Source organism: Arvicanthis niloticus, chromosome 1 (genome assembly GCF_011762505.2).
Source record: "Arvicanthis niloticus isolate mArvNil1 chromosome 1, mArvNil1.pat.X, whole genome shotgun sequence".
Classification (NCBI taxonomy): domain Eukaryota; kingdom Metazoa; phylum Chordata; class Mammalia; order Rodentia; family Muridae; genus Arvicanthis; species Arvicanthis niloticus.
This window is the reverse complement of record NC_047658.1, coordinates 2137386-2164428: the sequence shown is the minus strand read 5'-3', so window position 1 is coordinate 2164428 and position 27043 is coordinate 2137386. Positions and strand designations below refer to the sequence as shown.

General features: G+C 39.0%; 2 protein-coding genes across 2 annotated transcripts; both read left to right on the top strand.

Annotated features, from left to right (window-relative positions):
• Positions 1 to 5480: 5480 nt before the first annotated feature.
• On the top strand, positions 5481 to 6503 carry LOC117699295 (vomeronasal type-1 receptor 4-like). The gene has a single exon (XM_034491184.1). The coding sequence runs from the start codon at positions 5565 to 5567 to the stop codon at positions 6501 to 6503; it is 939 nt and encodes a 312-aa protein (XP_034347075.1). The 5' UTR covers positions 5481 to 5564.
• Positions 6504 to 25470: 18967 nt separating this feature from the next.
• LOC117699219 (vomeronasal type-1 receptor 4-like) lies at positions 25471 to 26601 on the top strand. The gene has a single exon (XM_034491068.2). The coding sequence runs from the start codon at positions 25486 to 25488 to the stop codon at positions 26425 to 26427; it is 942 nt and encodes a 313-aa protein (XP_034346959.1). The 5' UTR covers positions 25471 to 25485; the 3' UTR covers positions 26428 to 26601.
• The last annotated feature ends 442 nt before the right edge of the window (positions 26602 to 27043 follow it).

The window sequence follows — 27043 nt, the reverse complement described above, 5'->3', positions numbered from 1 at the left end:
GGCGTGCATCTCTGGAGTCTGATGTGTGTCCTTGGATCTCAGCCTGTCTCTGGATTCTTTAGTCAGATAAGTTGGCTGGAAGAAAGCAGCTTGGCAGGTTCCAAGAGGTGGCACTGTCTCTGGGTTTCAGTGTTTCTCTGGAGTCTGTAGTCAGATGAGGTGGCTGGGAGAATGTAGCTTGGTGTCTCAGGCAGGTTCCAGAAGATGGCGATGTCTCTGGCTCTCAGTGTGTCTCTGGAGTGTGCAGTCAGTCAAGATGGCTGGGAGAAAGCAGCTTGGAATGTCAGGCAGGTTTCAGAAGATGGCGTTGTCTCTGTTGGATCTGTGGGTATAATCACAGGGAAGCAGCATCCCTGGCAGGAAGATGTCTGCAAAGGCTGGACAGTGAGCATTAAGTCACCTGGAAGCAAGCACATCATGGTCTGTCATTAAGATCCTAGAAAAGCAAAGGTGTTTGAGGAAGTTTTAGTACCTTTGAGTCTGTTTTGGATGGCTGAAGGAGAAAAACATAATGTTGATTATGTATTTGGGATTGGCAGCAACAGTTTGTCTGTAAAAAAAATTAGTTGTTTTTTTAAGACTTGAGAAATGGTGATCAGCATTTGGTTTAACCTGTGGAAGTAGATTAGATGGCTTTTGAACCTTGAAGAAATCTTAAAAATTGAAAAGAACAATGTTGGGCATATATCACTAGTGTTGAGAGAAAAGGAACATCGGCCTCTGAATGTGTAGGTGGGGGCACATCCTCATAGAAGCATGGGGGGGGATGGGGTAGGAGGTTCCTGGGTGGTGGTGGGGGAGGGAGGTTAGGGGATAAAATCTGAAATGTAAATATAATATCCAATAAAAAAAAAGAGAGAAAAGGAAGCATTAAAACAAAAAGAGAAAATTTTTGGTTGAAAACTATGAACATTGTTGTTTTAGAGGTTCTTGTTAGGGAGAAAAGGAAATGTTTAAAATTTTTGGTTGAAAAACAGGAATGTTGTTGCAAGTCTTCCTGCTGGGAAGAAGCAGTGGGGGGAAGGGCTTACTCTCCCATGTATAGTTGCTGTTCTGTCAAGTGGTGGCTGGATGTTTCAGCAGAGAGGCCCTGTGTATTCCCGTTCTTTTTTTCTTAGCTGGTAAATTTTAAATGTAGAGAAGAAGAGGAAAGGCCAGCCTTGAAGAAAAGTTCAAAGCAAGAAGCATTGGGGCTTGATAGGAGAGCTAAGAATCAGAAAGAGTGAAAGTCTGTGTCTATGGGAAAGATGTGGAAGCTGGATTGGAGCCCGGCAGCTTTTGAAAAAAACTGGCAGGAGGCAGCCAGGCCCAGCCTGGCATTTTTAGCCATGAGAAAGAAACTGAGGAACACAGGGTCAAAGGGTGCAGGTGAGATTTTTGATCTGCTGCTTCAGGCAAGATGGCTGAGCTAAGTAGCTCTAGCTGGCTGCAAGTGACTGAGGGGGAGGGGAAGTATACTCTGGCTAAGGAACACAGGGCTGGGTAGCAAGCAGGGTCTCACCCTGTTGCTTCAGGCAAGCTGGCTAAGCCAAATAGCTGTAGCCTGTTGCAAATATTCGGGAGCAGGGAAAGAAGCTGCCTGGCATGGTGCTGGGGACTAGGGTTTGGAGCCAGTGATTGATATATATATATATATATATATATATATATATATATATATATATATAGGGAGAGAGAGAGAGAGAGAGAGAGAGAGAACAGTCTCAGGTGCGAGGAGAAGGAGTCTCTCAACCAAGGGAAAGAGACTTAGAACGAGGGTTACAGCAGGTGCTGTGGCTTGAAGGACAGTTGTTAGCTGTGAAGGATCCCTCTGTGGAGCTGGGGGGATGGGAAGATTGGGGGGCTAGGGAGCCACCACCATCTTCCCCTTGAGCTGGAGAACACGTGAGGAGATAAAGAGACCTAGTCTTTTTGAACTAGGCAGGAGTTAGAGTGTAGCTAAGAATTAGAGAAAAGACATTAGCCAGGAATAAGAGAGAGAGAAAGAGGGGGAAGGGTGAACAGAGAGAGATGTTACTCATGGTTTTTGCAGGTGCCAGCAGGGGGCACTCTTGGAGCTGGCTCTGCACGAGATGCCCACCACCTGCAGGAAAAGATGTAGGCCTGCGCATCTTGGGCACGTGCCGGAGTGGGGTTTTCTGCTGTGTTGAGTTGTGAGTCTGCACATCTTCTGTTCTTTGTAGAAACAGAAGCATGTGCAAGAGGTGTAGCTGATTGGTTTCACACACGGCACCGAAAGGGCACTATGTCCCTCCTGGTGGGGGAAAATTTCACTCAGCCTCGTTCTGCAGGGCAGGGCAGAGCTCACATAGGGACATGGGGGTTGATGTCTCTATTTGGAGTTCCCAGACACCACTTGGTGGGGGAGGCACAGCAAATTAGAGATGGGGTATGCAAGTGCAGCTGGCGGCTTGCATGCAGAGAGACAGGTGGCTTTGGCGCCAGCACCTTTTGGGGAGGGAGTGTTTGCTGTGGGGTTGAGCCCCGGGCAGGGAAAAAGGTTCTCTCCAGTGGGGAAGTAGCTACAGGTTTGAAGCCTGCGCCCCAGACCACTGAGGATCATCCAGGTAGTAGGAATCTCCCTTTGTGGCCCCAGACTCCGTGGGGGAGGGGCTTGGCAGAATGAAGACCTTTGGGTGTACATGGAGCTGTGCTCTGTCAAGCGACAGGCTTGCATGTGCACCGAGAGGTGAGGGAGATAGAGTCTTGGGGCCGTGCCCCATGGATTGTATACTTGCTTGGCAGACTTGTGTGGCCTGGTTCTTAAAGTCATGTGGGTGTTTGTGCCCCACTTTGGGCGCCAGTTGTGGAAAACACTGACCGGGTAGTCTAGCAGTGGGAACAAAGTCATGTGGCAGGCTTTCCACACCACTGGCAGAGAGTTCCACATTCACAAGAAGGTCTGGTTCCAAAGGCTGGGAACCTGGTCCAGTAGTTTTCCAAAGCTTTTATTGTACATGGCATGGTGAATGGGTATAGATGGTTTGCGCTCCATCAGTGTGAAATATCCTAAACAAAACTCTAATGGCTCATGATCTAAGATCAAGAATTGGTTAATAAGATCCCATTAAACTAGAAAGTTTCTGTAGGGCAAAGGACATAGTAAGACAAATTGGCAACATATAGATTGGGAAAAAAATCTTCATTAACTGCATATCTGATAGATGGCTAGTATTCAAATTATAGAAAGAACACAAGAAGCTAACCAAAAAAAAAAAAAAAAAAAAAAAAAACCAAACAAAAAATGGGGTATAGAACTAAACCTAGAATTCAAAGCAGAGGAATCAGAGATGGTTGAGGAACACCTAAAGAAATGTTCAAAATCCTAAGTGATCAGAGAAACACAATGAAAACGACCCTGAGAATCCACCTTACACCAATCAGAATGGTTAAGATCAGAAGCCCAGGTGACAACACATGTTGGGAAGGATGTGGAGGAAGAACACTCCTTCATTGCTGGTGGGATTGCAGACTGAATTTCTATTCTACATATTGGTGTACCTGAGATAAGGAAGGTAAACTAAGATTTGTGGACAGAACATCTCAGACAACCGTCAGCTACAATGCACACACATAGCTCAGTTATACTCATCACATGGGCCACATTATCTCCTGAAACACAAAGGTGAAATCCCATGGCCTCTAGAAAACAGAGCAGATAACAACCACTTTTGACTTCAACATATTCCCTTAAGAACTGATAACAAGAGTTGTAGTTCTTCACTGAGAACTGTCAACAGGGGAGAAAAGTTCAGAGCATATTTATTGCCTGGTCAAGCCTACATCCATTGCTACTGCAAGTGAAATAATTGCAAGTCTGAGGGGAGATGAGGTCACAGAATCACAGATCCATATCTCAGGCCCTAGTAACTCCCTACAGATGAGTTTTTGAATTTTGTGGCCAGGGCAATGATATCAGCATCCCAGGAAGAGAAATGGTGCAGAAAGTGGAACAGACTGCAATCTGAGAGCAGAGACGATTCAATATATGAGTCTTGGTAAGTAATCATAAGGGACATTCAGACCTGGCACTGAATCTGGATGAAGAGCAAAGCTACACAGAACACAGAGCACCTCCTCAGGAAGGGAGTTAGATAGAAATGAATGCTGGGGTCCTACAAGCACTGCATTCCACTTCTAGCTTAGCCCATTCCTCACTGCCAGTGGCATCTGTGCTGTCATATTCATTAACAATCTGGTGCTTAAGAATGTCTGTCTGAAAGAAGTCATTTCCCTTATGAAAGATTTCACTAGGACACCTGACAAAGGATGGTTGTTGAGGTCAGTGACACTGCACATCTTTGTAGTAAGTTTATTAGTTTTAGTTTTCTGTGTGCTGTTATGCACAGTGGTGACTCTGTAGAGTGATGGGTTAGATCATAAGCTCTGGATGGAGGATTCATTTACAGGGTATTTGTGGCAGAGATTCTTTCATTATGCACTTGGATACGTACAAATTATTTTGTGAAATATTTGTAAATATTTTTATAAACAAAATGGACTAAAATCTAAGTAATCCTGACAATAAATCCACAGTTTAATAACCTGTTATTCCTTGAAATATGCATAGTACATTTTCAGGACTTCTACATGTACAAGTAGTATTACTTCAAGTTTGAAGGGATGAGTGGAATGTGTTCCAGAAACAAATTTGTTCTATCCGGAACTGCACATAACTGATGGCCTTATTTGAACAAAACTTTTTAGAGTGAGAATGTGATTAATGAAAATAGGTTTCCTACCAATTTGAAATTATAATAACTGAATGAATACCAGTTTTTTCTGTGTATATAGAAAGAGTCTTTTAAATTAAGGCATTTATAAATTTTATTTCTTTCTGACTAGAATTAAATATTTTTGCATACAGTGAAAACATTGTCATTAAAATATAAGATTTTTATTAGTTGTATAGCAAATTAAAAGCAGAAAAACTGGCCCCATAGACGAGTTCAATAGAATGTTGTTTTCTCACTACTAACTTTTCCTCTGAACCTAAACATTTTAAACATTAATGTCTATTGTTGTAGTAATCTTTTTCCAACTGTGTTAATGTTTGAAACTAATGTTATCACAATGTGAGTGGGATTTGTACCCTAAAATTACAAAACTCAAGTCTTATGTTCTTAATCATAGCATCACTTTACTTGGTGATACAAAGATTATTTATGACCTTCCTTTAATAATAATTTTGTTACCCTATTACTTTACTTTACATGGATTTGTGTTTATTTCCCAGAGTTAAATGTATGCCATATGACTACTGACTAGTTGATTTGATGGGGTCATTGCTTTATTTCAAATATGAGCCAGTTTTCTTACAGATATTTTCCTGCTTGTCCTGTTAATGAAACTTTGTTAGTTATTCACATAGTATGAACCTAAAGATATTCAAATGCTTTGAGGCCTCATACAATCACTTTTATGTGTAGAAATTATGCCAAAGTGGTAGATGCCCTACACGTTGAATATATCTTGTGAACTCATTGAGAAGAGAGAATGGTGACTGTGTCTCTAGCTTCACCTTGCCATGCAGGATCCTCAGTTTGAGAACAGGAACTGACAGCATGGAAACCAGTGAGTTGCTTATAGGAATGACTTTCTTCTCTCTGACTATAATTGCAATTTTAGGCAATTTTACTCTCCTATACCACCTTATATATATTTACCTAACAAGGTATAGGTTAAGGTCTACAGACTGGCTTCTCATGCACTTGATTGTAGCTAATATCGTAACTGTACTGTGTAAAGGTGTGCCCAAGACAATAGCGTCTTTTGGGTTTAAAGACATTTTCAATGATATTGGATGTAAACTATTTCCTTTTGCACACAGAGTCAGTAGGGGTGCTAGTATTGGCAGCACCTCATTTCTTAGTGTATTTCAGGCTATCATCATCAGCCCCAGGAACTCACGTTATTCAGAACTTAAGGTAAGGTCACACAAGTGCATTCATTGCTTTGTGTACCTCAACTGGGTAATTCATTTATTTACAAACAGTGTATATTCTGTGCACTTGAGGGCAATAAATGGCAATGAAAGCACAACAAACCTGAAATATTTTATACACTGCTATGCTGCCCGGCATGATCCAACCAGTGACATGCTTTATGCAACATTACTGTCAGGTCCTGATATGGTTTTGGTGGGTCTCATGCTGTGGGCCAGTGGCTCCATGGTTCTCACACTGTACAGGCACAAGCAGATGATGAAATACATGTCAAGAACCAATGCTTCTTCTAGATCCTCCCCTGAGTCCAGAGCCACTAAAACCATCCTTCTCCTGGTCAGTACTTTTGTCTCCTTTTACACAATTTCTTCCCTTGGTCAATTCTTTGTATCTGTCGTGTATAATCCTAGCTGGTCTCTGTTTAATATGGCTGAAATGTCCTCTCTGCTTTTCCCTACTCTTTGTCCATTTCTACTCATGAGCCAAGACTATCGGGCATCCCGTTTCTTGAAAAGGAATAGACATTTCCCCAAGCCCTCTGACCAAGAACAGAATTGAGAGCTTCTGGCTAGATTTGCATGGTTATTCATTTGTTCTGACAGAACTGTGAGCATAATTACAGTAATATCATGGCATTGTAGAGGCTCTGCAGGTAAGCAAGATATCAGTGTGCATGCAGGTGAATGTGTTCACACACAAACATTCACAGATGCACAAATGTATTTGTGTGTGTCATTTTGTATGGAAGTATAACTGAATTAAATTTCAAAGACTAATGAATAACTTGGTAAGTTTTAGGTTTCAAGCCCAGTAGGATCTTGGAGTTGTGCTTTCTTGTTTTTTGGTGACACACCTAGAAATGAGCAATATAACCATTTACTGGAAATCTGTGGTTATAGTTTGTATCCTTGCATTTTTTCATTCTATGCTCTACCCCATTTTCTTAAAATGGAAAGTAAAGTTACACTCTGCATTTTCCATTCTCCTTGTGGACATGTGACATTGTATCTTCCTTCCTTTGCTATACTCATAGCTTAAATGCAGACATATACCTATAACACATTTCAATATACAAGTGGCCATCATATGGCTCTAATTTATTTTTCAACTTTGGATATAGATCCGCAAATATTTTCAAATTAGAAAGTAATGTAATGAGGCTCAAACATGCCTTCTCCACCCTCTTCTGTATCAAACAAAAACAAGAGGTAAAGTTTGAACTTAGTGTGCAGATCATTTTAAATAATTTCATTTCACAAAGGGGGTGTGTTTCTGAATATATTATTTACATTTGATGTTTACAATTTCTCATGTTTCATAGACATTGTTTCTATGTTTCTACACACTGGTGATAGAATTCACCTCTGTGAATATGAAAGAATCAACATGGACACTGATCTTTTCAGTTCTAGGAAGAAGGATCAGCAGTTGAAATGTACACTCTTCTCACGTAGACAAGCATTGAAGTCCAAACACCTCCACACATGAGTTAATCACTGCCTATGACTCTAGATTCCGGGATGCAATGTCCTCTTCTGGAATTTCCAGGCACTGAACATTGTATACAAAATTTAAAAACCTTCAAAATAACTTTTAAGTTTACTTTGTTTCAGGAGCTGGAGAGATGGCTCAGTGGTTAAGAGCACTGACTGCTCTCCAGAGGTCCTGAGTTCAATTCCCAGCAACTATATGGCGGGTCACAATCATGTGTAATTGGATCTGATGCCCCCTTCTGATGTGTCTGAAGACAACTACAGTGTACTCACATGTATAAAATAAATAAATAATTCTAAAACAAAGAACAAGAAGGAAACATCTCTGAGAGACATTTTAATTTGTTTAAAAGAGAGAATACATTGCTTTCTTAGTCAACATGCTTTTTGATATAAAAACATTCTCAGTGTCACCCCAGACACCATATATTGGAAGCTTGGTGCCATTTAGGAGGTTATCTTGGAGGAAACATTACAGGTTCCAGTTCCATCTAACTACTGGTGTTTACATGTGAGTTCTGAATCATGTTCCCACTAACTTTGATCACATCTGCTCTGCTGTCCTCACTGTACCTATGCAGATTTATCAACATACATCTACACCTTCAAACCTATGATATAAATTACTTTATTTTCTTTAAGAATGACTCAGGCTTATGCATTTTTTCCTGGAGAGAAATGTTGATAAAATCAATGTGTGTATTTTTCAGTATAAAGTATCAAGAAGGGAAGTGACATGTGGCTTTTCAAATATGAGTGAGTGGTAGCTAACCCCTTTCTGTGTATAAGTATATGTGAATACTTTTTGGTTCACACATATTTTAACAAGTTCCCCTCATTTTTATGTTTATCTCTATTCAGTGGATACTTATTTTTTTAAAAAAATCTATCATTCATAGATTTTGTTTTGTTATGAATGCATTCCTGTTATAATAGCTCTACCTTGTTATTATACAGTTTCTTCAAAACAATTAGAGAGAGAGAGAGAGAGAGAGAGAGAGAGAGAGAGAGAGAGAGAGAGAGAATGAATTAGGATTTCTCAAGGATAAAGCCCTTAATGTAAGCCTTAAAATTATCAACATTCTGGTAACACAAAGTTCACATACTAGGTTTTACTTATAAGTTTTAATGCAAATGTATGTGATGAGGTTGTAGTCATAATGAAATGAGGTCTTCAATTTGAGATGCGCTGAGTCAGGGGGACATTGAATGGTTTGAAGGAAGAAAGAAGAGAAATATAATTGCATTTCAATTAAAATAAAATTCTGAATCCTGCTTTTCTGGTGTGATGGGGTGTTCAGGGCTTGCTATGATGAGGGAACTGGGTTCTGATGATGCCATGTAACTTTGGATTCTGTTGCTTACGTTCTTGCGTTTGCCTTTCGCCATCTGGTTAACTCTAGTGCTACTTGCTGTCTCTGACTGAAGCCTGCCTTTCCAGTTATCTTGCTTGTGTCTTATCTCCTTGGGGCCCAGATGTCTGTGTGATCTTTTCCAGATGCTCTGAGTACAGTGGTACCTCTAGGATGACTCAGGATATGGTGTCTCCAATGTAGCAGACCAGCTAGGTGTCTGCTGTTTTGAGTGCAGTGTCTCCTCTAGGATGTCTCAGGATAAGGTGCCCACTGACCTAAGTGCAGTGGTTTCTTTAGGATATCTCAGGATATGTTGTCTGACGCTCTGAGTTCAGTTGTTCCTCTGTGGCTCTGGGTTGAGTGGACCTTCCAGAATATCTCTGGTATAATCCGGGGTCCACACAACAGCAGACCGGGCACAGGTCTGGTCCAGGCCTTAGATATGGGAGAGGAGAGGAAGGGGAATGCTAGTCCAAAGGGGCAGGGTGGGGGTTGGATTTCTGCTGGAATCTGAGGGCTCCCTGCACCCAGCTATGGGCTTAGGGCATTGTGTGAGTCTTCCTACCTATGGCTGGCTGTGGGGTCCATGGAGCCTCCAGGATGTCTCGGGCGGAATCCCCATCCTCTCAAATCTTTTCTCCCAAAGTAAATAGCTGGGATTGGCTATGAGACTTTAAGTCTTCAACCCCGTTAGAAATCCAGAATGACTGAGTTAACTGAAATTATGGGAAGCAAAAATCATAACTTCTAAAACTTAGCCAATTTATAGATACTGCTGAACACCCGTACAGTCCCTATAGTACAAAAATGTTGAAGCATCTAATCTTCAGCTTTCTGGCCCAGGATCATCTGACAGACCTAGTGATGCAGAATTATTAAGGGCTGATTACTCTGTCTTGGCAGATATAATCAGTCATCTGTTCCACAAGTGTGTCCTTTTCTGGGTAGTGATTTTTCTGTAGATGAAAAGAGGCAATTCTTGCCTAGTGGCTGTCTCACCACAACTGGAGAAACTCTAAAGATGCTCAAATTCTTCTTAGAATCCAAGACAGGAAGCTGTCAGGAGCAGGCAGGTCTCTAATCAAAATGACCATCAACACAGAAATGTTTGTAATGTCAATTCTGTGGACTTCTGACATTTTGAAAACCAACTATCTATGTAAGGCAATCTGGATTGTTCTCTAACTCCTCTCAGCTATTTCTAAATAAAATATAGAAAATATCTCAATGATAAATTCAGAGCCATGAATTTGCTATAGGCTAATCATCTCAAATCAGTTAGAAAAGTTACAGAAGGCTGGGTCTAAGTCTTGTATTCCTAAATGTGTTATATAGGCACAATGCCTATGAGAGTAACAATGTTAATATTAGTTTCATATCAGTAAGAAATGTGTACCAATGAAAACCTTAATTTTGAAATCAAAGTAAATTTTGTACCATTTAAGAAATTGTAACTTCATCTTAATAACAATTATACTTATTTCTACCAATAGGTTATGGCTATGCAATAAATCCTAGCTAATCCTCCCTGTTCCAACAAAACCACTACTGTTCCCTAGAAAGACAGCCCAATATTAACCTCTTTAGTCCCCAAGCCCAGGGGATAGGGGTCCTGACTCTTCATTAACTTCTTTAAGCTGATTATGTGCATATTGTATTTTAATAGAAAAGATTTAACAGGAAGGGTGATATGTAGGAGGAGCTAAGATGGGAGGAGTAAGGAGAGGAATAGGAGGAGTAAGGAGAAGGGGAGGAGATGGAGAGGAGGAGCTAGGTGACGAGTGAGAGATGGGGTTATATGGAGGCGGATGTTCGCATGTTTCTGCAAGTAATAGATAGGATGATACATCTAGGTTGGGTATTGGGTTACACTTCAGATTGTATGGGCATATGGTTATTGAGAATTACCAAACTTATAAAGCCTTTGATTAACATTTAAAAATTGTATAAAAGCAAAAAGAAGAAGGAGCGATGGGATAGGGGTTTTCTAGGGAGGGGAAATTGAGAAAGGGCATGGCATATGAAATGTAAATAAAATATCCAATAAAATTTAAAAAAAACAGCCTTAGTCCATGGTGATCTCATAGGATGCAAAGGGTTGTTTCAATCTTATTTCTGTCGAGGCCGGTTTTGTGACTAATTATATGGTCTATTTTGGAGAAGGTACCATTAGATGCTGAGAAGAAGGTATATTCTTTTGTTTTTGGATGAATGTTTTATAAATATCAGCTAAATGAATTTGGCTTATAATTTCTCTTAGTTTTACTGTGTCTCTGTTTAGTTTCTGTTTCCATAATCTATCCGTAGATTAGAGTGGGGTGTTGAAGTCTCCCATTATTATTGTGTGAGGTGCAATGCATGCCTTGAGCTTTAGTAAAGTTCCTTTTACGAATGTGGTTCCAATTGCATTTGTTCCATAGATGTATAGAATTGAGATTTCATCTTGGTTGATTCTTCCTTTGATGAGTATGAAGTGTCCATTCTTATATTTCTTGATAACTTCTGGTTGAAAGTCGATTTTATTTGATATTAGGATGGCTACCCCAGCTTGTTCTTTGGACCATTCGATTGAAAAATTGTTTTCCAGCCTTTTATTCTGAGGTAGTGTCTGTCTTTGTCACTTAGGTGCATTTCCCATATGCAGCAAAATGTTGGGTCCTGTTTACATATCCAGTCTGTTAGTCTATGTCTTTTTATTGAGGAATTGAGTCCATTGATGTTAAGAGATGTTAAAGAAAAGTGATTGTTGCTTCCTGTTATTTTTGTTATTAGAGGTGGAGTTATGTTTGTGTGGCTATCTTCTTTTGGGTTTGTTTGAAGAAGATTAGTTTCCTGCTCTTTCTAGGGTCTAATTTCCTTCCTTGTGTTGGTGGTTTCCCTCTATTATCCTATGTAGGGCTGGATTTGTGGAAAATATTGTGTAAATTTTGTTTTGTCATGGAATATCTGGTTTCTCCATCTATGGTAATTGAGAGTTTTGCTGAGTATAGTAGCCTGGGCTGGCATTTGTGTTCTTTTAGGGTCTGTATGCCGTCTGTCCAGGATCTTCTGGCTTTTATAGTCTCTGGTGAGAAGTCTGGTATAATTCTTTTAGGTCTGCGTTCATATGTTACTTGACCTTTTTTTCCTTATTGCTTTTAATATTCTTTCATTGTTTTGTGCATTTGGTGTTGTGATTATTATGTGACAGGGTAAATTTCTCTTCTGATCTAGTTTATTTGGAATTCTGTAGGCTTCTTGAATGTTCATAGGCATCTCTTTCTTTAGGTTAGGGAAGTTTTCTTCTTTAATTTATTTAAGATATTTCCTGGCCCTCTAAGGTGGGAAACTTTGCTTTCTTCTATACTTATTCCCCTTAGGTTTGGTGATTTCTTATGTACTGCATTGTTACTGCATGGTCTCTATAGCAATAGACTCATCCACTAGTTATGATAGGCATGTAAAAATAGTGGCAGACGCCTGTGTTGTCCAATTGCCTCACAGTCCTCTCAGACCAATGACTCACAGTGAAAAATGCCTGAAGACAGGCTCAGTCTTGTTAATAAAATAAAAAACTGGGAGAGGCAGATTTGAGGCTGCTTGGCAAGAATCTGACATGGGACAAGGACAAGGACAAGGAAATGGGCTGCTTGGCAGGAATATGACATTGGTCAAAAACAAGGAATTAGGCCACAGATAGAAATCTGACATTAGGTTAGAACAAAGAAGTACTCTCAGTTAGTAATCTAAATCTTAAGCTAGAACAAAGAAGTAATTTCAGCCAGGAATCTAAATTTTAGGCCAGAACAAGGAAATAGGCTTCAGAAATGAAAATGACCTTGGGCTAGAACAGGGACGAAGGCTCAGATATTTTGGTCATCATGATAGACCCTTAGAAACAGTGATCACAGGAGTGTTCGTGTAATTGGTTTTAATACCTTGCTTGATTTTTGACTATTTGTGTTTATTGTCTTGCTTGTTCCTTGACTATTTGCATCTATTGTATTGCTTGTTCCTCAACCTAGAACTGACCTTAATGCATGCATGTAATTAAAATGGCATAAAAGCAAAAAGGAGGGAGGATGGAATGGGAGGGTTCTAGGGAAGGGAAATTGAAAAAGGGGGTCACATCTAAAATGTAAATAAATAAAAATATCCCATAAAAAGGAAAAATGCCTGAAATAAAATTTTATTTAAATTTGTACTAATTAAATTTCAACCAATAGCTCACTCATATCTCTGGTAGACAAATTTTTCATCCATGCAGGGTAGCACTCATCAGAGCCATAGTTTGTTCAGTTGTGTTAGTAATGCCAAACAAAATGATTAAATGACATTCTCAGAAAATATCAACTACAAAATGTGCTACAGCTTTAAAAAGCAAGCAAGCCTTCCAGAACTGAGGCCTGGACCAGACCTCTGTCCGGCCTGCTGGTGTGTGGACCCCAGATCCCGCCTGAGACATACTGGAAGGTCCACTCAACCCAGAGCCACAGAGGAACAACTGAACTCAGAGCTTCAGACAATATATCCTGAGATATTCTAGAGGAGACACTGCACTCAGAACAGCAGACACCTAGCTGGACTGCTACCTTGGAGGCACCATATCCTGAGGCATCCTAGAGGTACCACTGTAATCAGTGCAGCTGGAAAAGATCACAGAGACTTCTGGACCCCTAGAAGATCAGACACAAGCTAGATAACTGGAAAGGCAGGCTTCATTCAGTGACAGCAAGTACAGGTAGCACTAGAATTAACCAGATGGCAAAAGGCAAGCACAAGAACGTAAGCAACAAAAACCAAAGTTACATGGCATCATGAGAACCCAGTTCCCCCATCATAGCAAGCCCTGAACACCCCATCACACCAGAAAAGCAGGATTCAGAATTAAAATCACTTCTCATGATGATGATAGAGGACTTTAAGAAAGAAATAAATAACACTCTCAAAGAACTTAAGGAGAACACTGGTAGACAGATAGAAACCTGTAAAGAGGAAACACAAAAATCCCTTAAGGAATTGCAAGAAAACACAACCAAACGGGAGAAGGAATTAAACAAAACCATGCAGGATCTAAAAATGGAAGTAGAAACAATAAAGAAATCACAAAGTGAGACTACCCTGGATATAGAAAACCTAAAAAAAAAAGATCAGGAGTCATAGACACAAGTATCACCAACAGAATACAAGAGATGGAAGAGAGAATCTCATGTGCAAAAGATACCATGGAAAACATTGACACAACTGTCAAAGAAAATGCAAAATACAAAAAGCTACTAACCCAAAATATACAAGAAATCCAAGACACAATGAGAAGGCCAAACCTAAGGATAATAGGTATAGATGAGGGGGAAGACTCCCAACTTAAAGGACCAGTAAATATCCTCAACAAAATTATAGAGGAAAACTTCCGTAAGCTAAAGAAAGTGATGTCCATAAATATACAAGAAGCCTACAGAACTCCAAATAGCTTAGACCAGAAAAGAAAAACTTCCCACCACATAATAGTCAAAACATCAAATGTACAAAACAAAGAAAAATACTAAAAGCAGTAAGGAAAAAGGGTAAAGTAACATATAAAGGCAGACCTATAAGAATTACACCAGACTTCTCACCAGAGACCATAAAAGCCAGAAGATCCTGGACCGATATCATACAGACCCTAAGAGAACACAAATGCCAGCTCAGACTACTATAACCAGCAAAACTCTCAATCAATATTGATGGAGAAACCAAAATATTCCATGACAAATCCAAATTTACACAGTATCTCAATACAAATCCAGCACTTCAAAGGATAATTGGTGGAAAACTCCAACACAAGGAGGGAAACTACAATCTAGAAAAAGCAAGAAAGTAATCTTCCAAAAACCGTAAAAGAAGGTAGCTACACAAACATATCTCCACTGCCAATAACAAAAATAACAGGAAACAACACTCATTTTTCCTTAATATCTCTTAATATCAATGGACTCAATTCTCCAATAAAAAGACATAGACTATCAGACTGGATACTTAATCGGGACCCAACATTTTGCTGCATTCAGGAAACGCACCGCTGTGGAAAAGACAGACACTACCTCAGAGTAAACGGTTGAAAAACAATCTTCCACGCAAATGGTTCCAAGAAACAAGTGGGAGTAGCGATTCTAATATCAAATAAAGTCAGTTTTCAACCAGAAGGAATCAAAAAAGATAAAGAAGGACACTTCATATTCATCAAAGCAAAAATGTACCAAGAGGAACTTGCAATTCTGAAAATCTATGCTCCAAATGCAAGGGCACCCACATACATAAAAGAAACTTTACTAAAGCTTAAAGCATACATTGCACCCTACACAATAATAGTGGGAGATTTCAACACCCCACTCTTAGCTATGGACAGATCATGGAAACAGAAACTAAACCGAGACACAATGAAACTAACAGAAGTTATGAACCAATTGGACTTAACTGACATCTATAGAACATTTCATCCTAAAACAAAAGAATATACCTTCTTCTCAGCACCTCATGGTACCTTTTCCAAAATAGACCATATAATTGGTCACAAAACAGGCCACAACAGATACAAAAAGATTGAAATAATCCCTTGTACCCTATCAGACCACCATGGAATAAGACTTGTCTTTGACTTGGACAAAAACAACAGAAAACCGACATACACTTAGCAACTGAACAATGCTCTACTCAATGATAACTTGGTCAAGGAAGAAATAAAGAAAGAAATTAAAGACTTTTTAGAATTAAATGAAAATGAGGACACATCATATCAAAACATGTGGGACTCACTGAAAGCAGTACTAAGAGGAAAAAATCATAGCTCTAAGTGCCCACAAAAAGAAAGTGGAAAGAGCATACACTAACAACTTGACAGCACACCTGAAAGCATTAGAACAAAAAGAAGCTAATATACCCAAGAGGAGTAGATGGCAGGAAATAATCAAACTCAGGGCTGAAATCAACCAAGTTGAAACAAAAGGAACTATACAAAATATCAATAAAACCAGGAGCTGGTTGTTGAGAAAATCAACAAGATAGACAAACCCTTAGCCAGACTAACCAAAGGGCACAGAGACAGCATTCAAATTAATAAAATCAGAACTGAAATGGAGACATAACAACAGAAACTGAGGAAATTAAAAAAATCATCAGATCCTACTACAAAGGCCTATACTCAACAAAATTGGAAAATCTGTATGAAATGGACAATTTTCTAGGCAAATACCAGGTACCAAAGTTAAACAAGGAGCAGATAAACCATCTAAACAGTCACATAACTCCTAAAGAAATAGAAACAGTCATTTAAAATCTCCCCACCAAAAATGTCCGGGGCCAGATGGTTTCAGTGCAGAATTCTTTCAGACCTTCAAGGAAGACCTAATACCAATCCTCTTCAAGCTATTCCATTGAATAGAAACAGAAGGAACACTATCCAATTCATTCTATGTAGCTACCATTACACTCACACCTAAACCACAGAAAGACCCAACAAAGAAAGAGAACTACAGACCAATCTCTCTTATGAATATTGATGCAAAAATACTCAATAAAATTCTCACAAACCGAATCCAACAACACATCAAAACAATTATCAATCAACATCAAGTAGGCTTTATCCCAGGAATGCAGGGATGGTTCAATATTCGGAAATCCATCAATGTAATCCACTACATAAATAAACTCAAAGAAAAAAACCACATGGTCATCTCACTAGATGCTGAGAAAGCATTTGACAAAATTCAACATCCCTTCATGTTAAAAGTCTTGGGAAGATCAGGAGTTCAAGGCCCATACCTAAACATAGTAAAAGCAATATACAGCAACCCAGTAGCCAACATCAAACTAAATGGAGAGAATCTTGAAGCAATCCCACTAAGATCAGGGACTAGGCAAGGCTGCCCACTCTCACCTTACCTATTCAATATAGTATTGGAAGTCCTAGCTAGAGCAATTAGACAACAAAAGGAAGTAAAATGGATACAGATAGGAAAGGAAGAAGTCAAAATTTCACTATTTGCAGATGATATGATAGTATACTTAAGTGACCCTAAAACTTCCACCAGAGAACTCCTAAACCTGATAAACAACTTTAGCAACGTGGCTGGATATAAAATCAACTCAAACAAATCAGTAGCCTTCCTCTATTCAAAGGATAAACAGGCTGAGAAAGAAATTATGGACATGACACACTTCACAATAGCCACAAATAAAATAAAATATCTTGGAGTGAATCTAACCAAGCAAGTGAAAGATCTGTATGACAAGAACATCAAGTCTCTGAACAAAGAAATCGAAGAAGATCTCAGAAGATGGAAAGATCTCCCATGCTCCTGGATTGGCAGGGTTAACTTAGTAAAAATGGCCATCCTGCCAAAATCAATCTACAGATTCAATGCAATACCCATCAAAATTCCAAATCAATTCTTCATAGAGATAGAAAGAGCAATTTACAAATTCATTTGGAATAACAAAAAACCTAGGATAGCAAGAACTATTCTCAACAATAAAAGAACTTCTGGGGGAATCACCACTCCCGACCTCAAACTGTACTACATAGCAGTAGTGATAAAAACTGCATGGTATTGGTACAGAGACAGACAGGATGATCAATGGAATAGAATTGAAGACCCAGAAATGAACCCACACACCTATGGTCACTTGATCTTTGACAAGGGAGCTAAATCGATTCAGTGGAAAAAGGACAGCATTTACAACAAGTGGTGCTGGCTAAACTGGAGGTCAACATGTAGAAGAATGCAAATTAATCCATTCTTATCCCCTTGTACAAAGCTCAACTCCAAGTGGATAAAGGACCTTCACATAAAACCAGATACACTGAAACTAATAGAAGAGAAGTTGGGGAAGACCCTCGAATACCTAGGCACAGGAGAAAAGTTCCTGAACAGAGCACCAAAGGCTTATGCTCTAAGATCAAGAATCAACAAATGGGACCTCATCAAATTGCAAAGCTTCTGTAAGGCAAAGGACACTGTCAACAAGACAAAACGGCAACCAACAGATTGGGAAAAGATCATTACCAATCCTACATTTGATGGAGGGCTAATATCGAATATATACAAAGAACTCAAGAAATTAGATGTCAGACAACAAAAGAACCCCATTAAAAATTTGGGTACAGAGCTAATCAAAGAATTCTCAACTGAGGAAACATGAATGGCCGAAAAGCACCTTAAGAAATGCTCAACATCCTTAGTCATCAGGAAAATGCAAATCAAAAAAACCCTGAGATACCACCTCAGACCAGTCAGAATGGCTAAGATCAAAAACTCAGGTGATAGTAGATTCTGGTGAGCATGTGAAGAAAGAGGAACACTCCTTCATTGTTGGTGGGGTTGCAAGCTGGTACAACCACTCTGGAAGTCGGTCTGACGGTTCCTCAGAAAATTGGACATAGCACTACCTGAGGACCCAGCTATACCACTTCTGGGCATATACCCAGAAAATGCCCCAACATATAACAAAGACATATGCTCCACCATGTTCATAGCAGCCTTATTTATAATAGCCAGAAGCTGGAAAGAACACAGATGCCCTTCAACAGAGGAATGGATACAAAAAATGTGGTACATTTACACAATGGAATATTACTCAGCTATTAAAAATAATGAATTCAAGAAATTCTTAGGTAAATGGATGGAACTAGAAAATATCATCCTGAGTGAGGTAACCCAATCACAAAAGGGCTAAATAAGATGCCCTTCAACCGAGAAATGGATACAAAAAATGTGGTACATTTACACAATGGAATATTACTCAGCTATTAAAAATAATGAATTCAAGAAATTCTTAGGTAAATGGATGGAACTAGAAAATATCATCCTGAGTGAGGTAACCCAATCACAAAAGAACACACATGGTATTTACTCACTGATAAGCGTAGATTAGCCCAAAATTTGAAACAACAAAGATTCTCAACTACCAGACGACATGAAGCTCATGAAGAAGAAAGAACAAGTGAGGATGCCTAGGTCTTAGAAGGAGTAACTAAATACCCAAGGGAGCAAATATGGAGACAAAGTGTGGGACAGAATCTGAAGGGGGGGTTGTATGAAGACCATTTCACCTGGATATTCATTCCATGGGCAGTCACCAAAAGTAAACACTGATATGGATGTCAGGATGGGAAAGCTGACAGCAGCCTGATAAGGCTGTCTCCTTAGAGGTTCCCCAGAGTATGACATACCCAGAGATAGATACTCGCAGCTATCCATTAATCTGATCAAAGGTTCCCAATGGAGGAGTTAGAGAGTAAACTGAAGGAGACTTAAGGGTTGGTGGCTCCCATGAGGAGAGCAACAATACCAACCAGCCAGAGCTCCCCAGGGTCTAAACCACCAGCCTAGGGGCACATATGCAGAGACACATGACTCCAGCTGTATATGTAGGGGAGGATGGCCGTATTAGGCATAGGTGGGAGACAAGGTCATTGGTACCTTTAAGGCTGAGCACTGTGTGTGTGGGGGACCTGAGGGTGGGGAGGGGAATTGGGGGTAGTTGGGTGAACACCATCATAGAAGCAGGATGAGGGGGGATGGGATAAGGGGTTCCTGTGTGGTTGGGCGAATGCGGTAAGAAGATAAAATTTGAAATGTAAATATTATATCCAATAAAAGAGGGAAAAAAGAAAAGCAGTTAGGACCAATATCCTTAATAAAATGTCAGCCCTCTTAAAAAAAAACTATCTTGATTCTAAAATTTGTTTTGAGAATTGTATATTGCAGAATGATCAGCCTTGGTGTATCTACTCAACAAGCAAGCTGGTCAGACCTGCTCAAACCTCTGAGGTCAGGGAATTCCATCTGGAGGTAGTGAAGACACAGCAAGACAGAGGCTTGTCAATTTGCTCTCCCCCCCCCATTCCTCTTCTAATATCTCTACGCCCATAATCAGCTTGAAGAAGCTAATGAAGAGTCAGTGCCCCTATTCCCTGGGCTTGGGGACTAAGGTGGTAAATGTTGGGCTGTCTTTCTAGGGAAAAGTAGTGGTTTTGTGGGAATAGAGAGGATTAGCTACGTGTTAATTGCATAGCCATAACCTATTAGTAGAAATCTATATAATTATTATCAAGATGAAGATATAAATTCTTAAATGGCACCAATTTACTTTGATTACAAATTTTAAGGTTCTCATTGGCATCAGCTTCTTATTGATATGAGTGAGATGAATATTGTTACTCTCATAGGCATTGTACCAGTATAACACATCTAGGAATACAAGGCTTAGACCCAGTCCTTCTTTAACTTTTTTAAAACTGATTTGAGATGGTCAGCCAGTTAGTTAAGGGACTATAGCAAATTCATGGCTTGGAGTTTATTATAAGGGTGTTTTCTATGTTTTATTTAGAAATAGCTGAGTGGAGTTAACAGGCACCAGTCCAGATTACCTTACATGGATAGTTGGTTTTCAAAACATCAGAAATTCATTCAATTGACATGACAAACATTTCTCTATTAATGTTCATTTTTATTACAGACCTGTCTGCTCCTGACAGCTTCATATATTGAATTCTAAGAAGAAATTGAGCATCCTTGGAGTTACTCCAGTTGTGGTGAGACAGCCACTAGGCAAAAATTGCCTCTTTCCATCTACAGCCAAATTACTGTCCAGAAAAGGACACACTTGCAGACTAGTCGACTGATTATATCTGCCTAGACAGAGTAATCAGCCCTTAATAATTCTGCAGCACTAAGGTCTGTCAGAAGATCCTGGGCCAGAAGGTGGAAGAACAGATGCTCCAACGTTTTGAAGTAGAGCGAGTGTCCAGGTGTTCAGAGGTCTCTATAAATTGGCTAAGTTTTAGAAGCTATGCTTTGTGCTTCCCACAATTATAGTTAACTCAGTTATTCTGGATTTCTGACGGGGTTGAAAACTTATAGCCTCATAGCCAATCCTGGCTATTTACTTTGAGAGAAAATAGTTGAGTGGATGGTCGTCAGCTGACATTCATCCTAAAGCCAGGTTCAGAACTAAATGTTTTAGTTAGGATAGACGACAGAGGTTTTGGTTAGTCAACAAAAGGATGGACTGGGTATTAGGACTATCTTGTACCTCACTGGTACAAATTGGCATAATTATGCTCTAATTGTATTTTGAGAGAAAAGTTTCATTTTAATAGGAAGGGTGATATGTAGGAGGAGCTAAGGTAGGAGGAGTACTGAGAGGAAGAGAAGGAGTAAGAAGAGGAGGAGAAGAAGGCGAGGAGAAGCTAGGTGATGAAAGAGAGAAAGGGGGGAGACAGGGAGGCAGATGTTCATGTATCTCCACCAGTCAAAGATAGTTGTTATATCTAGGTTGGGTAGTGGGTTACACCTCTGATTGAACAATACCAAACTTATAAAGCCTATGATTAACATTTTAAAAAAATGTATAAATGCAAAAAGGAAAAGGGGACATGGGGTAGGGGTTTTCTAAGGGGGAGGAATGGGGAAAGGGGAAGGCATCTGAAGTGTAAATAAAATATCTAATAAAAAAGCAAAGAAAACCAAGCAAGCAAAATCACATAAATAATTAAATAAACAAATAAGTAAATAAAATAATAGAAAGTGTAAATTACTTTGGGAAACCTACATTTGTTCAATAAACATTACTGTTAACTCATTTTTGTTTTGATTTTGGTTTATGTTTCTAAAAAATTAATTCACTTTATATCCATATCACAGATACTCTTCCTCTATTCCTACTCTCACACTTTTTTTAAGATTCTTTTTTTTCTTTTCCTACTCTCACACTTAAAGTCCATACCCCATAGCCTCCTTTCTTTTAATTCAAAGAAAGGGAACCCCTCTTGGGTACCACTTCACCCTGGGGCATCTACTCCCAGCAGGACAAGGCAAAGACTCCCCCACTGAGGACCAACCATGAAGTGTAGGTAGGGTTAAGGGGTACAATTCTAACGAAATGAGACAAAGAAATCCACAGCATCAATTGTTATAGTATCTACCTGAAGACCAAGCTTTCCATTTGTGCTAAATATGCAGGGGTTTTGGCTTCTGCATGTTCTATTATTTAGATTTATGAATTTTATGGTACTCCTTGAGAACATCAAACATATCTGTTTTCCACTGAATTTCTTTTTTTTAATATTTATTTATTTACTTATACTCTCCAGATTTTATTCCCCTCCTGGTCCACTCTCCAACTTTTCCACATACCAGAACTCCTACAAAGTCCCCCAACCTCATATCCACAAGGTTGTCCTCAGCCCCCAGTCCCCACCCCACCAGACCTCTAAACTCCACGAAGCCTCCAGTCTCCTGAGGGTTAGGTGTATCTTCACTGACTGAACCAAAACTTGGGTGTCCTATGTGTTGGAGGCCTCATGTCAGCTGGTGTATGCTGCCTGGGTGGTGGTCCATTGTTTGAGAGAACTTGGGAATACAGGTTAATTGAGACTGCTGGTTCTTCTACAGGGTTGCCCTATTCCTCAGCTTTTAACAGCTTTTCCCAACCTGTATTACAATAAATTCAAGTCTCTCATGTAAAAATTTAAAGAAGATCTCAGAGAATGGAGAGATCTCCCGTGCTCATGGATGGGTAGAATTAACATAGTAAAAATGGGCATCCTTCCAAAGACAATCTACAAATTCAATTCAATCCCCATCAAAATCACAACATAATTCTTCAATGATATGGAAAGAGAAATTGGCAAATTCAGCTGGAAAGGCAAAAAACAAAAGAAAACAAACAAACCAAAACAAAACTAAACCAAAAACAAACCCCCACCCCCCAACCGAATAGAGAAAACAATCTTAACAATAAAAGAAGAGCTGGCAGAATTGTCATCTCTGACCTCAAGCTTACTACAGAGAAACAGTGATAAAAACAGCATGATATTTGTACAGAGGCAGACACATTGATCAATGAAATAGAATTGAAGACCCAGAAATAAAACCACACACTATGGACACTTGATCTTTCACAAAGATGCCAAGAATATACAAAAGAAAAGAGAATTTATCTTCAATAAATGGTGCTGGTCTAACTTGCTGTCTGTATGTAGCAAAATGAAAGTAAAACTATATTTGTCACCTTGTACAAAGCTCAAGTCCAAGTGGATAAAGGACCTCAAAATAAATTCAAGTACACCGAATAGAAGATAAAGTGGAAAAGAGCCTTGAACTCACTGACACAGGGTGAAATTTCCTAAACAGAATTCTAATGGCTCATGACCTAAGATCAAGAATTGATTAATGGGACCTTGTTAAACTAGAAAGGTTCTGTAAGGCAAAGGACGTAGTCAGTAAGACAAATTGGCAACCTATAGGTTGGGAAAAAAATCTTCACTAACCTCATTTAGATAGATGGCTAATATCCAAATTATATAAAGAACACAAGAAGCTAACCACCCAAAACCAAACAAAAAACAAAAAATGGGATATAGAACTAAACCTAGAATTCATAGCAGAGGAATCTCAGATGGTTGAGGAACACCTAAAGAAATGTTCAAAATCCTGAGTGATCAGAGAAACACAATCAAAACGACCCTGAGAATCCACCTTACACTAATCAGAATGGTTAAGATCAGAAGCCCAGGTGACAACACATGTTGGGAAGGATGTGGAGGAAGAACACTCCTTCATTGCTGGTGGGATTGCAGACTGAATTTCTATTCTACATATTGGTGTACCTGAGATAAGGAAGGTAAACTAAGATTTGAGGACAGAACATCTCAGACAACCGTCAGCTACAATGCACACACATAGCTCAGTTATACTCATCACATGGGCCACATTATCTCCTGAAACACAAAGGTGAAATCCCATGGCCTCTAGAAAACAGAGCAGATAACAACTGCCCTTGACTTCAACATATTCCCTTAAGAACTGATAACAAGAGTTGTAGTTCTTCACTGAGAACTGTCAACAGGGGAGAAAAGTTCAGAGCATATTTATTGCCTGGTCAAGCCTACATCCATTGCTACTGCAAGTGAAATAATTGCAAGTCTGAGGGGAGATGAGGTCACAGAATCACAGATCCATATCTCAGGCCCTGGTAACTCCCTACAGATGACTTTTTGAATTTTGTGGCCAGGGCACTGATATCAGCATCCCAGGAAGAGAAATGGTGCAGAAAGTGGAACAGACTGCAATCTGAGAGCAGAGACGATTCAATATACGAGTCTTGGTAAGTAATCATAAGGGACATTCAGACCTGGCACTGAATCTGGATGAAGAGCAAAGCTACACAGAACACAGAGCACCTCCTCAGGAAGGGAATCAGATAGAAATGAATGCTGGGGTCCTACAAGCACTGCATTCCACTTCTAGCTTAGCCCATTCCTCACTGCCAGTGGCATCTGTGCTGTCATATTCATTAACAATCTGGTGCTTAAGAATGTCTGTCTGAAAGAAGTCATTTCCCTTATGAAAGATTTCACTAGGACACCTGACAAAGGATGGTTGTTGAGGTCAGTGACACTGCACATCTTTGTAGTAAGTTTATTAGTTTTAGTTTTCTGTGTGCTGTTATGCACAGTGGTGACTCTGTAGAGTGATGGATTAGATCATAAGCTCTGGATGGAGGATTCATTTACAGGGTATTTGTGGCAGAGATTCTTTCATTATGCACTTGGATACGTACAAATTATTTTGTGAAATATTTGTAAATATTTTTATAAACAAAATGGACTAAAATCTAAGTAATCCTGACAATAAATCCACAGTTTAATAACCTGTTATTCCTTGAAATATGCATAGTACATTTTCAGGACTTCTACATGTACAAGTAGTATTACTTCAAGTTTGAAGGGATGAGTGGAATGTGTTCCAGAAACAAATTTGTTCTATCTGGAACTGCACATAACTGATGGCCTTATTTGAACAAAACTTTTTAGAGTGAGAATGTGATTAATGAAAATAGGTTTCCTACCAATTTGAAATTATAATAACTGAATGAATACCAGTTTTTTCTGTGTATATAGAAAGAGTCTTTTAAATTAAGGCATTTATAAATTTTATTTCTTTCTGACTAGAATTAAATATTTTTGCATACAGTGAAAACATTGTCATTAAAATATAAGATTTTTATTAGTTGTATAGCAAATTAAAAGCAGAAAAACTGGCCCCATAGACGAGTTCAATAGAATGTTGTTTTCTCACTACTAACTTTTCCTCTGAACCTAAACATTTTAAACATTAATGTCTATTGTTGTAGTAATCTTTTTCCAACTGTGTTAATGTTTGAAACTAATGTTATCACAATGCGAATGGGATTTGTACCCTAAAATTACAAAACTCACGTCTTATGTTCTTAATCATAGCATCACTTCACTTGGTGATACAAAGATAATATATGACCTTCCTTTAAAAATAATTTTGTTACCCTATTACTTTACTTTACATGGATTTGTGTTTTTTTCCCAGAGTTAAATGTATGCCATATGACTACTGACTAGTTGATTTGATGGGGTCATTGCTTTATTTCAAATATGAGCCAGTTTTCTTACAGATATTTTCCTGCTTGCCCTGTTAATGAAACTTTGTTAGTTATTCACATAGTATGAACCTAAAGATATCCAAATGCTTTGAGGCCTCATACAATCACTTTTATGTGTAGAAATTATGCCAAAGTGGTGGATGCCCTACAGGTTGAATATATCTTGTGAATTCATTGAGAAGAGAGAATGGTGACTGTGTCTCTAGCTTCACCTTGCCATGCAGGATCCTCAGTTTGAGAACAAGAACTGACAGCATGGAAACCAGTGAGTTGCTTCCAGGAATGATTTATATCTCTCTGACTATAATTGCAATTTTAGGGAATTTTACTCTCCTATACCACCTTATATATATTTACCTAACAAGGTATAGGTTAAGGTCTACAGACTGGGTTCTGATGCACTTGATTGTAGCCAATATCTTAACTGTACTGTGTAAAGGTGTGCCCAAGACAATAGCGTCTTTTGGGTTTAAAGACATTTTCAATGATATGGGATGCAAATTGGTTACTTCTATACACACAGTAGCTAGGGGTGCTAGTATTGACAGCACCTCATTTCTTAGTGTGTTTCAGGCCGTAATCATTAGCCCCACAAACTCTAGGTATTCAGAACTTAAAGTAAGAGCACACAAATGCATTCAATGTTCTGTTTACCTCAACTGGATAATTTATTTATGTGTAAGCAGTGTATTTTTTGTGTTTTTGAGGGGAAAACCTGGCAACGAAAGCACAACAAACCTGAAATCTTTTTTATACTGCTATGCTGTCCGGCATGATCCAACCAGTGACGACATCCTTTATGCAATATTAGTGTCAGGTCCTGATATGGTTTTGCTGAGACTCATGTTATGGGCCAGTGGCTCCATGGTTCTCACACTGTACAGGCACAAGCAGATGATGAAATACATGTCAAGAACCAATGCTTCTTCTAGATCCTCCCCTGAGTCCAGAGCCACTAAAACCATCCTTCTCCTGGTCAGTACTTTTGTCTCCTTTTACACAATTTCTTCTTATTGTCAAACGTTTATATCTGTCCTGTATCATCCCAGTAGGTTTCTGATAAGTATTGGTAACATGTCCTCTCTTTTTTTCCCCGCTGTTTGTCCCTTTCTTCTCATGAGCCAAAACTATCGGGCATCCAGTTACTTGAAAAGGAATAGACAGTTCCCCAAGCCCTCTGACCAAGAACAGAATTGAGAGCTTCTGGCCAGATTTGCATGGTTATTCATTCATTCTGGCAGAAATGTGAGCATAATTACAGTAATATCATGGCATTGTAGAGGCTTCTGCAGGTAAGTAAGATATCAGTGTGCATGCAGGTGAATGTGTTCACACACATACACACAGGGATGTACAAATGTAATTTTGTGTGTCATTTTGTATGCAAGGGTATTTGAATTAAATTTCAAAGACTAATGGATAACTTGGTAAGTTTTAGGTTTAAAGTTCAGTAGGCTCTTGGTGTTGTGCTTTCTGGTTTTTTGGATGACATTCCAGTAAGCATTTACTCAAAATCTCTGCTTATAGTATGTATTATTGCATTTTGCATTCTTTGCTCTACCCATTTTCTTAAAATGGAAAGTAAAATTACACTCTGAATTTTCCATTCTCCTTGTGAATATGTGACATTGTATCTTCCTTCCTTTGCTATACTCATAGTTTAAATGGAGACATATATCTACAACACATTTCAATATACAAGTGGCCAACATATGGCTCAAATTTATTATTCAACTTTGGATATTGAGCTGCACATATTTTCAAAATAGAATGTAATGTATTGAGGCTCAAACATGCCTTCTCCACCCTCTCC